Source organism: Vigna unguiculata, chromosome 11, assembly GCF_037176805.1.
Source record: "Vigna unguiculata cultivar grain cowpea cultivar isolate G323 ecotype 2 chromosome 11, ASM3717680v1, whole genome shotgun sequence".
NCBI lineage: Eukaryota > Viridiplantae > Streptophyta > Magnoliopsida > Fabales > Fabaceae > Vigna > Vigna unguiculata.
Window position 1 is genome coordinate 3,387,056 of NC_140802.1, and position 17,270 is coordinate 3,404,325.

Sequence of the window (17,270 nt, forward strand, 5' to 3'; positions counted from 1 at the left end):
TTTTTGCGTGCCAACAAGCTGGCCCACACAGGCTGCGGGCTTTCGTGGGTTGGGCTTCTACGGGCCAACGAGCTCAATATCCTAGTCCATCATGTGTTCTTTTTGCAAGCCCATAGACCGGCCCGTCGAGCAAGTCCACATTACCACCCTTAATTCAAGTTATGAAATATTTAGTCTTAATCCAAGTAAGGTAGAACCATATCAGATTGGGTCAACTAATGCAAGGTTAGGGTAAGCCAACCCAAAGACAAGTTATCTAGGTCATGTCAAAGTCAAGCAGTGTTACATTTCTTATGTTAGGTGGTTTAACCTCATGTTATGTCAAAAGTATTGGTTTGTAACAACCCAAATAGTAATTTCTCCTTTCCACATCTTACTTTTTTTTAAATTTATCTCTTCTCATGACATTGCATCACAGTTGTTTCACTCACATTTCTTTCTGCAACTTTCTTCAAGTCCGTCCAAAAGATGCTCACCAATCTTCTTTCTTTCTTTTTTTTACACAATGGACTCCTTACACCTCAAGTTGACCTCTCTATTCAGTTTTCTTTTTCTTTTTCTGAAATCAAAGTCTTGTACTCACTCACTTTTTTGGACCATTAGTGTCCAGTGACACTGTCAAATTGTGTAATTACACTAATTTCAACAAGATAAATATGAAACTTGGAAATGATTTTCAGCACATACAAGTTTTTTATTCTTCATAGCGGTATACAACAATTGAATTGGCTTGAATGATTTTAAAGTAGTTTGAAAATCAGTTAACTCAACATTTGGAAATAGTTTGAATGATCAAGTTTATTAAATATGGAAATATATTCATTACGGAATATATGCTAATTTCATTTTCATTTACATTTACATTTGTATTGCATTTTATTTTCATTCCCATTTTTATTATGTTTTCATTTCATTACTTGCATATATAAAATCAGATCAGAGTCATTGATGAAACAGATTCAATGTCTTTCATAGTTTCGAGTCAAAAACTGTTTAAATGAAAACATAGTGTTAGAGTTTAGAAATATGTTTTTGAAATCCTTGGTAAAGCTTTGTAATTATTTGTTACATATATCATTGTCCTAAACTTTTTATTCTTAATTACATGTGTTTTAACATTACATGTGTTGATTCAACATTTAATTATTATTTAATACATCAATTTGAAATTGTTAATTATTAATATCATATATATTTATAATAAATTTACATTTTAATACAAACAATATATTATCTATATCTATTATATATTGTATATTATATATTATCACCGCAAAAAAAGTTGATATTTGTGAAGGTTAAAATTACAAGTTTTAGCGGTTAAAAACTGTCACAAATGAAATTCCTAACTGTTTAAAAAACGGTCAGAATTACACATGTCAACAACAGTTTGTGACAAAAATATTCTAACCGCGAGTATCATTGTCAAAAAAAGAAATAATAGCAGTTAAAATCTCTACAAAATGTAGTCTAATTTGATTATATTTTATCATACTTTGACCATTAAAAACCGTTACAAAATTTTAGCGGTTAAAAACTACTACAAAATATATCATTTTGATGGTTAAAAATTAACGTATAATATGTCATACTTTTATAATTCAAAACTGTAAAATATTATTTGAAAATTTTTTAAAATTTCAAAAAATATTTATTAATTTATAATTCAATGACCTGTGGTTGCAAACCATTAGAATATAGTGAATAAAAGGTATTTAATGCAATCATTCACACACATACACTGTTCTATGGTCTACATAACAGGTATTTATCATAAACACTTCCATCATCCTAGCATACAGAAAAAATGTACAATATAGTTTGTGATTGAAGTCCTAAGACATGGTTTGCAGCCCCAAAATATACACAAACACTATCATATAGGCTCTATTTTTTCTGCTAGATCATGATTTAATTCAAAAGTTTACAAATAAAAAATGTCATGCATACTGCTGAGCCAGGATCGAACTCTCCATGAGATTCCTAGTTGCATTACTTATAGCTTCCTTGTTCGTAGACAAAGCTGATTCGGAATTCTCTTTCATTCCAAGGCATCACCTGTATCCAGACGATTCATATTCGACTGGAGTTCGCTCCCAGAAATATAGCCCCCCGCCCTTCGTGCAATCCCACTAGCCTCTTATCCATTCTCAATTATTATATTATTCGATCAATTCTTATTCAATCACGGCATCCAAATAGAAAAACTTATATTGGGTTTTAGGGATAATCAGGCTCGAACTGATAACTTCCACCACGTCAAGGTGACACTCTACCGCTGAGTTATATCCCTTCCCTTGCCTCCATCGAGAAATAGAACTGACTAATCCTAAGGTAAAGGGTCAAGAAACTCAACGCCACTATTCTTAAACAATTTATTGGAGTTAGGCTTTCTTTTCACACTATTACGGTTCTTCAAAACAACCAACTTTCAGAACTAGTTCCTTACTCTGGAATGATAGAAGAGCAAAACAATGAACAAAGGAGTTAAACAAATGTACAAAATTAACGTCTTTCAGAGCCTTCCTGTGGAGAAACCTCACAACATTATTTTCATGTTGGTTATACAAAAATGAGTTCCTTGAAATCACGAGTGTTATAAGTTTGTCTCTGACATCACCAAGAATAACACGATATGACTCATTTGGAGGAATCTGTTTTCAAAACTCTGCATCAATTAAGAATTTATTACATTAATACCAGTGGTGGAACTTGACCAAAAATTCTAGGGGGGCAAATTATATTTGTTATATATAAATTATTTTTTTAATTAAAAAAAATTAATTTCTTTTAATTAAAAAAAAATCAATTTCTTTACATTATTTTTTTTATTCAAAATAAGCACTCATGACAATAGAATCTAAACAATATAACAATGGATAATTTTCTAGACACATTTGATATGGATCCCATTTTAGATAAGTCCTCCGTACCTCATCAATTTAATTTGGTGGGTATTGCCAAATTTGAAGACGCTTTCCCGGATCACGTTCTAAAGTATTTTCAAATTCATTATATGTAACTTTAGGAACCTTAGAGAGTTGTTTTTCGTTTACTTCAATATTTGGATTCTCATGAAGTTTCTCAATTTTAGATGACGTAGATGCATTTTTTTCATCTTCATCACAAGCCTTCCTCTTGAAAAAAGAATCAATTCCTTTACTCTTTATCATAATTTTTCTAATATAAAATTTTCACCTCTCACCTATTTACAAAAAGATAAAATTATGAATAATTAAATCTTAAAAGCAAGACTCAATATTTTAAGAAAATTAATAACTTCTAAATGATTAGCTTCCCTTACCTTAGAGTATATTCCTAATCTTGTTGTTCCCTTACACAACTTCAAAGCCTAAAATAGCTCTATCTACACAAAGAAGAGTTTGATCAACAATTAAAGCATGATTTTATTTTATGATCTCTAACAGATAGAGATATGCCTAGAGCGTAGAAAAGCCACATACAAGAGAGAAACATATTGCTTCAAAAATAAAAAGGAAAAGATGAACTTACTCAAAAGAAGAAATTGTTCAGTCCAAAATGTTCCTTAACTCTTCAATTTTGTCGTAGTGCAATTTGATTTTGAAAATAATAAGAAATTGATGGTGAAAATTGAGATGAAAATAAAATGGGAGAAAGAGATGAAAGCACGGAAGAGAGAAAGCAAATAAAAAAATTTTAAAAATTATATTAGAAAAAAAAACATAATTTTAAAATTTTAAAAAAGATTTTTCAAACTAAATTAATATAAATAAGATAATAATATATAAATAAGTAATAATATATAAATAAAGTAATAATATATAAATATTTTTTTCAAAATATATAGAAAATAAAATAAAATAAAAATCAATTAATATAAATAAAATAATAATTTATAAAAATTATTTTTTAAATATATAAAAATAAAAATAAAAAAAAAATGATTGGGGGAGCCACGGCTGCCCCTGTCCCTTCCTACGTCCGCCACTGATTAATACCATAATTGAATGTGTTCGGTTCAAACTTAAATGTACGATTCAGAACAGAATGATACATACCAATGTAATGTTTTGCATTTCTTCAGGTCTTCCAAAATATGCACATTTTTCACTTCAGTATTTAATAGTTTTAGGCAACACAATTTGTCGAGATGATGTAAATATAAGAGAAGTTCTTTTAATTTTCGACAATAATCAGTTTCAGGTATTTGAAATTGTGCCCTCTTGGACGGAGAAGATCTCCAATAAACTGAGGTATTCAATAGGTCAAGGAATTAGGCGAAGATTCAAGTCAAAAAACACGTTTTCACAGAGCCAAGGTCATTGCAAGAATCCAGAAAGATGTTCTCCTAAGACTGACATCACTGAAGGTAGTTGGTTGATGGTTCAAGATTTGCAAAAATGTCACCCTAGGACCAACCTCCCTGTAAGAAGTTAAGATTGAGAAGAGAATATTCGATAATATAAAGGAGAATCTTGGAGAAAAATTTCATCTACATTTAGTGAATATAAAATATATTAGGAGATATTATTGTTGTTATTTACTAATTATCTTTTGATTAGATTATTTGAAAATATTTGATTATATATATTTACAAAAATTGTACCCAACTTGCTTATAAATAAGAGTGTTACTCCCAGGTCAAGGAACAAAATTATTTTGGTTTAAGTGAATCATTAGCTAAGGATAAAATACTTCTTTATTTTTATCTTTGGTCTAAGATTATTTTACATTTTTTTACCGGAACAAAAACTAGAGTAAATTTATAGAGTCAAGATTTTTTTCTATGTGAGTAAAGAGAGATTTAACGAACGAAGATACTTAAGATTTCCTACAAATATATGCGCCTTTTAAGGTTACCACAAAGACAAAGATAAGAAAAGTTTGACTTAAATTTGGAGAACAAGTCATCTATCAACATGTCACAATACCAAGAGCAGAAAGAAAAAAGAATATGCATTCTCCAATCTGTTTGTATAAATGTATGCAATTTGGAGTGATGTTCACATTTCCTTTCTAAAATTGGATTAAACAAGTTAGTGACATTTGGAAATGGAATGAAAAGTAAAAGTAAATTATATCACATATTACTCTTTTAAAATGATCTAATGCAAAGACTACCATCATGTGTGGAATGTGTTGAACATATATGTAATCCTACTATTTGATGAATCCAACTATTCAACATGGTTACTTGAGAATTTTAAAGATCTCTTGAAGACTTGTAAGGATATTTGGAGAACATTTGAAGACTTGTCATGATTCATAAAGGAAAAACTTGTCTTCAGTATTGTCTTTATTTGTCAGGGTCATTTTGTTACACTACTAGAAAATCTTTAATTAGAAATAATTTTAAAAACAAAAATAGTTAATTATATAATAACAAATTTATATATTAATTTACAAAATTAAAAATGATTGATTAATAAAATAATTATTACAAATAAAAAATTATAATTGGTCACTAATTAATTAGAGACCAATTTAAAAATTAATTAATAAAGAGTTAATTATGGTACTGTTCAATTTGTAATAGTAGGGTATCTATAAACTTGTTTTGATAGTGAAATTAATTATTCTAAGATTGAATATTTGAGACTAGATGTAGGATCAATGTATTTGAATGTATATATCCTATTGTGTTATCTTGATCGTGCTAAATTTTTTTAATTATCATTCGTGATTCACAAATTATTTGCATTCTAATTTTCTAATTGAAATTGTTTAAAAAAGACACTTAAAGAAAAATAATCTTTTGTGAAAAAATTTGAAAACAAACTCACCCTATCCCAACTTGTTTAGCTATGTCATCTATTCTTTTCTAACAAAAACAACATAACAAAAAAAAAGTGAATTTGTAAGAGGAATCAAAATTTCATGGGAGAAAGAAAGAATAAAATTGATAAATCTAAGGAAAAATTAGAATTTATAAAAAAGGCAAGATGAAAACATGAAAACACAAGGAGAAATGAAAAAAAAAAATAGAAAAGATTATGGGTTCATGATTAGACGTCAAAGTGTTATTAAGAAGAAACAAGGAAACGGAAAAAATTTTCAACAAACGGTGGAAGAAGAAAATTGACTCCTGAGAGCATTTTCTAAATGGTTTTGAAATATATAAAAAAAAAAATGGTAAGCCATTTAAAAAATGACACCTTATTATAAGAGAAAGTAGTTGCACATCGCATTCCTTATTTCCAGCAACCCAAGAGTCTGTTTTCTTTTGTAATTCAACATTGTTTTTTTCGTTTTCAACAACCTAAAAGTCCGTTGTATTTGAAGTTTCGTATTTACTTCCCTCGTTTTCAACGACCCACAAGCTTGCCTTCTTCACAGTTCCACTAAGTTTTTCTCGTTTCCAACATCCTCAAATTGTCTTCTTTTGCAGTTCGACTAAGCTTTCCCTGTTTTCAACATCCCCATATTACCTTCTAGAAACAATTGTCAGAATTTAATGGTTAAAATATTATTTTTCTTCTTTATAAAATGTATTTCCTGCCATGGTCGTGCCATAAATTATTTATGAACAAATTATTTATATATCATAATACAAACAACACCAACATTAGTCGTATCATTACTTGTCACTCATATTTTATTATATCAATTTTATAATTTAACACAAACAAATTCATATATAAGTGTCATTAACTTCGTGTTGTATATATATACTGACATTTTAATTTAACAACAATCCTTACATGTACATTTTATTTTAATATAATATATAACTAAAAATTTTAATTGTAAATTTTAATCATATAACCATATTATTTTACTACACAACACTAATTAATTATTATGTTAATTTTATAATTTAAACAAACAAATTCATATCAAAATATTATATTTTAATTTTATTATTGTTTGTATTATTATTAATATTATATTATTATTATTATTAGAATAATCAATATTTATTAGTATTAGTATTATTAGGTTGTATTTATATAATTCATTACTTTAGTTATCATAATGTTAATATCAACTTCAATTTCATGTTATATTTATTTTGTACACATTATACATTATATATATATTTTACTTCATATATATTTTATTTTATTATAATATATAAATAAAAAAATTAATTACAAATTTTAACGATATAACCATCATACCGAATATTACTCTAAACATATAATAACTACTCAATCTCAAAACATACAATTTATAATTAAAACAAAATATTTATTATTTAATAATTTATTTTAATATTAGAAAAAATATTATATAACTTTATCAATATACATCAATTTAATTATTATTATAAATTTTAATATACACAAATCTATTTATATTTAAATCTTTTAATATATGTTACAATAGAATGGATTAATTATTATTTTTTATATTATCAAACTTTTTATTTAAATAATATTATATTTGTAACTATATATTATTATAATATTTAAACTTAATTATGTAAAAAAATTATTTATTTAAATATAATAATAATATTAATTTATTTTAATGAATTTATCTTAAATCTATGTTCATATTTTTTTTAAATTTTAAGTTAAGTCCATTTAATTTTAGATTAAAATTATATATATATATATATATATATATATATATAATTCTTTGAATTTTGAATCAAAATCAATGAGAGTACATTCAACTTAAGGGTGGCAATACGGGCCGGCCAGCCCGCATTTTGCGGGTCAGGCCGGCTCACCCACATTTTCAACACGAGCTAAAGTCCGGTCCGTCCCGCATAAGTGCGGGCCCACGGGCCATCTCGTCTTTTATTTTAATTTTTTTTTATAAAACTTTCAATGTTTAACAAATTGAAAAACTTTAACAAGTTTACAAAATTAAGTAAAAACTTTAGGGAGTTGGATGATAAATTGATAATTCAACATTTTTATCATATTCATATTTGTATTTTGACATACACGATATATTCTTCAAATTTTAGAAAATTCAAAAATACGTAATATTTGTCTTTTCTAGTCATACAAGAATTTAGAACGTTCATGCATAAGTCTAGAAGGAAAGTAATTGATATACAAAGTACAAGATTTTTTTTTGCGTGCCAACAAGCTGGCCCACACAGGCTGCGGGCTTTCGTGGGTTGGGCTTCTACGGGCCAACGAGCTCAATATCCTAGTCCATCATGTGTTCTTTTTGCAAGCCCATAGACCGGCCCGTCGAGCAAGTCCACATTACCACCCTTAATTCAAGTTATGAAATATTTAGTCTTAATCCAAGTAAGGTAGAACCATATCAGATTGGGTCAACTAATGCAAGGTTAGGGTAAGCCAACCCAAAGACAAGTTATCTAGGTCATGTCAAAGTCAAGCAGTGTTACATTTCTTATGTTAGGTGGTTTAACCTCATGTTATGTCAAAAGTATTGGTTTGTAACAACCCAAATAGTAATTTCTCCTTTCCACATCTTACTTTTTTTTAAATTTATCTCTTCTCATGACATTGCATCACAGTTGTTTCACTCACATTTCTTTCTGCAACTTTCTTCAAGTCCGTCCAAAAGATGCTCACCAATCTTCTTTCTTTCTTTTTTTTACACAATGGACTCCTTACACCTCAAGTTGACCTCTCTATTCAGTTTTCTTTTTCTTTTTCTGAAATCAAAGTCTTGTACTCACTCACTTTTTTGGACCATTAGTGTCCAGTGACACTGTCAAATTGTGTAATTACACTAATTTCAACAAGATAAATATGAAACTTGGAAATGATTTTCAGCACATACAAGTTTTTTATTCTTCATAGCGGTATACAACAATTGAATTGGCTTGAATGATTTTAAAGTAGTTTGAAAATCAATTAACTCAACTGAGCAAGTCATTCGTCAGTTTACATTTTTATTTTAAAAACAAAATCCAAAAAAATTAATCTTATCAACTGAATCTTTGTTATGCAAATATCGCTTTGAGAAAGAAAAAAATATATAATTTGAAAATTTTAAACACGATTTTCCTTTCATTAGTTACAAGCACACAAGTTTCCCTATTAGTGGAAATTTTAACCTGAGTTTTCTGTGCTATAATGTCAACATAAAGGAAAATGCTTTATAATTTGGATGAGAATTTCAACACGAAACAATTCTCTTTGAAAACTGTACTGAAGCAATGTATTGAAAATTAGTTTATATATTCATGTGCTTGATATTCAAATAATAATAAAAGGAGTATTATCTATTATAAGTTCTGATTATGATTAGTTTTTTCAATGTAAAAATATAATTAATTTATAATACAAAATGATTGCATGGATTGAGAGAGAAAAGTTTTTATGTGTTTATACTATTTTTTTTTTGTGAAAATTAAATCAGTTGCAGATGAATATTTGTTTACATTTAAAATCAGTGTTTTTTAAATAAACTATTTTAAAAATAATAATCTATTTAAGAAGTAAATAAAACTTGCTTATTGCATAAGTAAAAAATATAATATTTCTAAAATAAATTAACTAAACAAACACATAAAAAAAAATCTACTTATTATATTAAATAAGCACTTGTTTGAAAAATAGCAAGCAAATCAACCCGATATTTCATTATTACCGCAATTAAACTTTTGTATATTGTTAGTATAAATATATTATATCAACAGATATCTTCAATAGCACCTTTAAATTAATTATATTCCATTAATATAGAAACAAATTTGTACACACTTTTATAATATATAATATATATAATATATTTAATAAATACTATTAAAAATGACATAAGAATTATCTTAATTACGAAAGATTAAAAATATAATTTTTAAGAGTAATAAGTTAGTTACTTGTTATTTGACCAACTTATAAATTATTTTGATTAATACAAATAAAGATTTGACAAGAATTTAAAAAAAAAAACTTATTTTAAAAATTTGAAAACTTTTCTTTTCTAGTATTATTCCTTATACTTTATTTTTTTTCGTTATTCTTAATTTTATTTTTCCTTATATTGTATTACATGTTTCAATTATATAGATTTAGTTCACACCATGTTTAATACAGTCTCATTACATGGATATATGAGAAAATTAAATTCAATTAAAAACATAAAATATAAATAGAATGTATTAGAAAGTTAAAATGAAAAATAAAAAAAATTTAAAAATTAATACTCTCCCACTGAATTAAAATTTATATATTGACCATCCAAATCCATGAGAACATTGGATTGTGATTTGAAATGACAAAAATACTCGTGCAGTTATTTGCGGATAAAATCTGTTGCAGGTAGTTAGTGGATAAACAATAAACAAATATCTACAAGTAACGGATAATGGATATTTTAATATTGATTTATAAATTGATCAGGTATCATACTACCGTTAGTATTCATTACATGTAAAAAATTAAAATTAAAATTTTATTTATATTTTATTAGATTAAATTTAATTAAAATTTTATTAGATTTATTTAATTAAGATTAAAATTTAATTTATATTTAATTTAAAATTTACATTTATTTTATATTTGTTTAACTTTATTTAAATTTCATTTTAAAAATCTATAATTTTTTTAAATATCCACGTCGAATATTTATATATTAACGTTATATATATGACAAAATCTTAGTTATTATTTTATATTGTCCGTTTTTACAGAAGTCTTACAGAGCGATCAAGTAATAAAAAAGGACAACTAATAAATATATATTTAAAAAAATAAAAATAAAAAAATGAAAATAAAAATATATCAAGTATATTCAAAGCAAAACTAATAAGATAACTTTTTTCCAGGGAGAAAAAAATTAGAAAGGAAGAAGAGGCGCAGAGAACTTCAAAAACCCTTACGACACCGTTCCTGCAAATGGACTCACCAATGGAGTTTCCGGGTAATTTTTTCTCTCAATTTTTTCTTTGCTTCATTTTTTTTTCTATCATTTTTTACAATACCCTAAGTCTGATCGATTCTTCTCTATTTCGTTTAAACTGACTCTGATCTGAGCTTTCTCATTCTTCGAAAACTGCTACTGTATTTTTTTTGGATACAAAGTTTTCACGTATCCTTCTTTCATATAAAGCTCTCGATTCATTAATGTATATTGTTATTTTTTAGAGAAACTAACGTCTGATATTCTAAATGTTTTATGTGAAGTGGTCTTATTTGTCTGTAACTCCGAGTTTTTTTATTTACTTACTGTGATTGTGACTGCGATTGCGTTCAAATAGACCTAATTTGACTGCAATTTTCTGCATCATCAATAAATGTCGATAAATCCCCAAAAGAAAATTCAAAACCTTGGTTCTGTACCTATTTTGTTGATGTTAATGGTTTGCGTAACTTTTTTATTGTGATGGCGGTATGTTCGTGGCATCGAGATAAGGATTTTTTTTACTAAATTAAAATTCATTTACATATCTGCTTCATCTTTCACTTTTCCTTTACTTATGTGTTGCTGTGGCATTAGTGATGAGGGTAACATTTCTGATTTTTCTGACCGTCTCTCTTAAACCCTATTATTACTATTGTTCTTTCATATAATTTGTTTGTTCATCAATAACACAAAAAAGTTTTTAATGATGTTATTTTTAGTCTATGACATCTGTTCAAACATTGATATCTTATTGGGTGACGTCAAAATTATCATTAAAAAACAGTGCAAACGTTAATTAATATCGGAGTCAGGAGAGTCTGACATTATCCAACATCAACGCTAGAGGCTGCACAGGTCAATTTTCATGTTAAATGGTGTGAGAAAACATCGTTGTTTGACGTCTGGTAGTGCCTTGCCAAACGTCAAATGACATCGAGGTTTACTTTACCCGACTGTCAAGGTACTACCAGATATCAAACAATTTGTTGTTGTTTTTCTTTTCTAAATTTTGTATTTACAACATTCCTATACCTGAAAATCAACAAAATTCCAAAATAGTTTCTAAATATTTCCAGCACATATATGAACTTACAGTTATATCTAATAACACTAAAGTATTCTAAACTAATACAAATAACACAAAATAAAAAGTTTCATCATGAAATTTTTATCCAACAAAGTTTTTGACAAAAGTTTTAATACTAGTGGTATCAACTCCATCTTTCCAATAGATATGTTGTCCACTCTTGTCTTAGGTTGTGTTCTTTTGAGAGGAAGGATTAGAGGGAGAGGGAGAAAAGTGATCGAAAGGATTAGAAAGTGAAGTTTGTGTTGTTTCTTTTAAGTGATTCAGAAGTGATTTTATAGTGGATTAGAGAGTGAAGTCAGTGAAAGTTTGTAACTGAATTGACTTATGTGATATATTAAAAAAAACTTTTAATAGAAAAAAAAGTTAGATTACCAAAATGTCCCTATCGTTATAGGTAATATAAAATTATATATAAATAATTTAAAATTATTTTATAAAAAAAATATTTATAAAAAATGAATAATACAATATATTTTGTATAAAAATAAATTTAATATATAAGATGAAACATAGTTAATTTATATGGAAACCTTTTTTTCTTTTTAATAGTAATTTTAGAAGTAAAAAATTTTTATTATAACCATAATAAATTATTATTACCGTTAACATAAAATTAAGAAAGTGAACTAAAACCACCACATGTATTTATTTTAACCGCTAAATCACATGTAACAAAAATTAAATAACGAAGAGTAATTTGGTACATCCAACTGTGTCATCCTCTAATGTCACTATAGATGGTAAGATTGAATTCTCAGTCCATTCCTTTATTCATCTCTTCCCATCACCTTGTATCACTTCCCAAACAACACACTTCTTACCTTCTAATAATCTCTTCTAATTCCTTGTAAATAGTATATCTATCCAAAAGAACACAGTCTGAGGGTCTGGATAATGTATTCTGGTAAAGGTGATGAATTCTTTAATCATTAAAAAAGTAATACAACTTCATTATATATAAATGTCATTTTTTAATATTTGATATGATTTATAATATATGAAATATATATATATATATATATATATATATATATATATAATATTCTCGTTTAGTATAGTATTATGCAGATTTTGATGTCGGAGGGTGAGAGGCTAACATTAAGTGACATTTGTGCTGCTCCAAGCCGACGTTAATGTATGTCTGTGCTTTAATAATCTTTTGCATTGTGTTAAAAATGCCTAAACTCACTTTAATAATTTTAAGATGTGACCAACGATATTATCTGAAAGTTAAATTTACATTTTATTGTATTGTAATATTATTTTATCAAAAATAGTTATATAATATTCCACAATAAAATAAAAGAAAATTGGTTATTATAAAGTTACGAATAAATCAATTTTAGTCCCAAAGAGAGGATTGATCTTTACTTTAAACATCTAAAAATTGATGAGTGGGGTGAATCGTTAGAAGCTATCTCAGGGCTAAGGTAGTTGATACACATTCTAAAGAAAAACAAGATTCAAGTAGTAGAGCAAATGCATCATTATTCAAAACAAACAACATCACTCTTGTATCTCCAGGTCTTGAATGTGAGCAATTTTTTGCCAGTCTTCGCCTCCTTCTTCCTGGCACCGCTCTTTTAACAATGGACAATTGCGTATTTGAAGATGTGAAATTGATATGGGAAGACCCTCCTCTGGTAAGTGTTGGAGGTTGGGGCAGTTCAAAAGACCGAGTTTTTCAAGAGATGAGAGTTGATAGAGGCCCTTGTGGTCCAATTTTTCTAGATTTGGAAAATCCAAGATGGTTAGAGAAACAAGAGAGCATGGCAGCAAACCTTCATCAGGAAAAGATTTTGCATCCACTTTTTCAATCCACAAGCATCTCAGAGAAGGATTGTCTCTGAAAGCTCCTCTGAGTGAGCCAATAAGTTTGGAGCAATCCTTGAGATTCATGTAACTTAGATTTGATGGCAAGCCTCCGTTAGGAAACGACTCAAGTTTTGGACACTCTTCTATCCATAGCTCCCATAGAGACATCCTATGCATGTTTTCGGGAAATGATTCAAATTTAGGGCAATTTTTGATTGTCAGATCCTTGAGATGATTATGAGGTTCATGCTGTGAAATCCTCTGCAGATTACAAAACCCTCCGAGGTAAAGGTTCTTGAGTTTTGGGAAGAAATGTAGTGGAAAGGTCCTTAAAGAGACACAATCATCACTGATTGAATTCAAGGGTGAATAAATGCTCAAGTAATCAAGAGAAGTGTTGAATATGATGTGCCCAACCGTTTTCACCATTGATGCTTCCATGGTGTGCCCACTCATTCTGAGTTTATTCATTGTAGACAATTCCAACTGCAGCTTCTCACAGTCTTGTAGTCGTAATTCTATAGCATAAACAATCAAAGCTTCTACATGTTCGCAGCGAATCACTCTTAGAGTTTTTAAAGCAACAAACTCTGGTAGGTGTCCTTTCAGCTTGGGACAAGAACTTATAGAAAAATAATGCAAACGTGGAAAAGCACCTGCAACATCTTGGCAGTCCCACTTTTCCCATTGACTCATAAATGAAAACTCTAATCTCTCTAAGGATTTGAATGAAGAAGAGTTGTTACCATGAAAATCAGCATCAATATTCACTATCTCATCAAACCCTGAAATCTCTAGCTTCTTCAGAAATGGCAAAAGGCCAAGAGGAGGAAAACGTTGGCAAGATTTACATCTGCGCAACACTAAGGACACCATATTTAGTAACGAATTATTGAGTAACCAATTTGGAAGTTGTTTACCGACATAGTTCTGTATAACCAAATTCTTCAAGTATTTTGAAGGTTGTAGGTTCTCAATTACATCCCCAGCTTTTGCTGAATCAACAGGGGAGTTTTCAATAAAATTCCAATTTAACTCCAACTCAACAAGGTGTGCTTTGCTCTTCAAATTTGCTTCTAATGCATACGAAGGATTCTCGATATTCTGCAGCTCATCAATTGTTAGACTCCCATGAAGATTGAGGTCTCCTAATTGTTGAATACTGAATTCCTTACTTTTCTCAACGTAAAACGGACTCATTAATACTTGGACATTCTTCATCTTTCCCAAATGCGCTGGCACATTTTTCACTCCAGTGTTTACCAATTCAAGACAACGCAAATTATCAAGTTCATGCAAATATGAGGGAAGCTCCTTTAGTTTTTCACACTTATTCAACTTCAGTATTTGCAACTTATAGAGTAAACTCATCGAGTCAGGTAGTTTTTCTATGTCAGTATGGGAGAGATCTAATGAGCGAAGATGCTTAAGATTTCCTACAGATTTAGGCACCTCTCTAAGGTTTGTACAATGAGACAAATACAGGACACGTATCAACTTGAATTTGGAAAACAAGTCATCTATTGCCGTCGTGCAATGCCAAGAGCAAAAAGGAAAAGGAAAATTTGTTCTCCAATCTGTTTGTATAAATGTACGCAACTTTTGAGTGTTAATCGAACTCCCAAACCCATCAAAAAAGAATTTAGCAGTTGAAAATGAACAATGACGAGTAATATTGGATATCCCTTTTGGTTCATCAAATCCTAACCTGATGCAGATGTCCTCACTGACGTACTTTGCCAAATCATTTAGAAGGTCATGCATGATAAAATAGTTTTCTTCGTCGTCGCCAGATAGTTGAAAAAAAGACCAACATAACAGATCATTGAAATATTGTTCGCCAACTTCTTCTGGGCTCTTTTCCTTTAGAGGGCTTTCTAGAAACATTTCAGCCATCCATAGTTGAATTAAAAGATCCTTGTCAAACCTATAACCTTTGGGAAACATGGCGCAAAAAGCGAAGCATTTCTTCAAATGTGAAGGAAGGTGGAGATAACTCAATCTTAATGCTGGGAGTATATCACTTTCATTTTCTGAAAAATCCCATATCTCACTTTTCATAATGCTTTCCCATTCCCAAAGAGATGACTTGTTGTGTAATAGACTCCCCATTGTTTTCAGGGCCAAAGGAAGCGCATTACATTTTTTAACTATGTTCTTACCAATCTCCACGAAGTCTGGATCTGTTTGTGGATTATAACTTTGGAATGCATGTTTTGCGAACAAGTCCCAGCAATAATCTTCTTTTAATACCTGCAGGAGGTGCTTTTCTGATCGCATGGTAGCAACAACCTTCTCACTCCGTGTAGTGACTAGGATCCTACTGCCTTGGCCTCCGAAAGTTAGGGGCTTCTGCACATCTTCCCATTTAGATCGTTTTTCGTTCCAAACGTCATCTAAAATGAGAAGAAATTTCTTCCCCATAATTTTTTCTTTCAATTTTCTCTGAATCACTTCCTGTTGCATGCTATGTTCAGTTGAACCAGTAATTGTGTCAAGAATTGCTCTAGATACATTGAGAACATCAAATTCCTGTGGAACACTGATCCAAGCTTTAATATCAAATTTAGCTTCAAGCCTTGGGTCATTGAATACATGTTGGGCAAGTGAGGTCTTACCCAACCCACCCATGCCCACAATAGAAAGTATAGATAACTTGTTATCAGTGTCAGATGTGAGCCAATTGAAAACAAATTCTTTGTCATCATCTCTACCATAGATAACAGTTTCATTTGGCAAAGATGTATAAGTTAATTTACTACCCGATCCTGATCCAATGCCAGCACCACTGGCCTTTTTCAGACCTAGAAAATCGCTTTGGGTTGCAAGATCTTCTAGGTCCTCAATGACTTGATCCATCTTGGATTCTATTTCATTTTCAAAGAAACTGACAAAAGAAGATTTGAGGGAATTCCATACCTTCTTAGTAGCACTTTGAGACTCAGCTTCCACCACTTGGTTTGTGAGCAGTTCATAATCTATTTCATCCAAGAGATCTTCTGCATCAAACACTACATCTTTGGCCCTGAGAAGCCAATCTCTCACACGTGGATCCGTGAATTGCTTTTGTTCTGCATCATAAGCCACAACATCAATGGTAAAGAGCTTCATCTTCAAGTCGCTGAGTTGTTTCTTCTTGTGTTTTCTTGCACGAAATATGTCCATAAAACGGGAAGCCAAAGTGTCAATAGTCCTTTCTAGGAAAGCAGAAACAAGAGCACCGGTAACCATTTCTGCTGTCATGGTGAGAATAGGAAACGAAGTGGATGAATGGAACTAACAAATTTGAAAGGTAGCTTGTGTCTTTGACTCGGTGCAGTGATATGTAAATAACAGTAATAGGTTTTAAGGTTGATGAATATATATATATATATATATATATATATATATATATATATATATATATATACTTTGTCCATAAAGAAAAAAAGAAGAAGATAACAATGAATCAATAATAATGGTCAATTTCGGTGGCTAACTAATCAAATAAACAAACCAAAATAATGTAACATCCCGTATAATTGAAAACACCATATTGTATAGGACAAAAGGAAATTGATTTGCAGTAACAAAAAACATAATTGCTTAAAGATGATTCTGA

At 29.2% G+C, this 17,270-nt stretch overlaps 1 protein-coding gene across 1 annotated transcript; it reads right to left on the bottom strand.

Moving 5' to 3' along the window:
- Nucleotides 1–13,214: 13,214 nt before the first annotated feature.
- LOC114168546 (putative disease resistance RPP13-like protein 1) lies at nt 13,215–17,011 on the bottom strand. Its single transcript, XM_028053419.2, has one exon. The coding sequence runs from the start codon at nt 16,910–16,912 to the stop codon at nt 13,361–13,363; it is 3,552 nt and encodes a 1,183-aa protein (XP_027909220.2). The 5' UTR covers nt 16,913–17,011; the 3' UTR covers nt 13,215–13,360.
- Between the last annotated feature and the right edge of the window lie 259 nt (nt 17,012–17,270).

What these genes read in the sequence shown, in the direction of transcription:
- LOC114168546 (XM_028053419.2), bottom strand. Translation starts at nt 16,912, where the DNA reads ATGACAGCAGAAATGGTTACCGGTGCTCTTGTTTCTGCTTTCCTAGAA.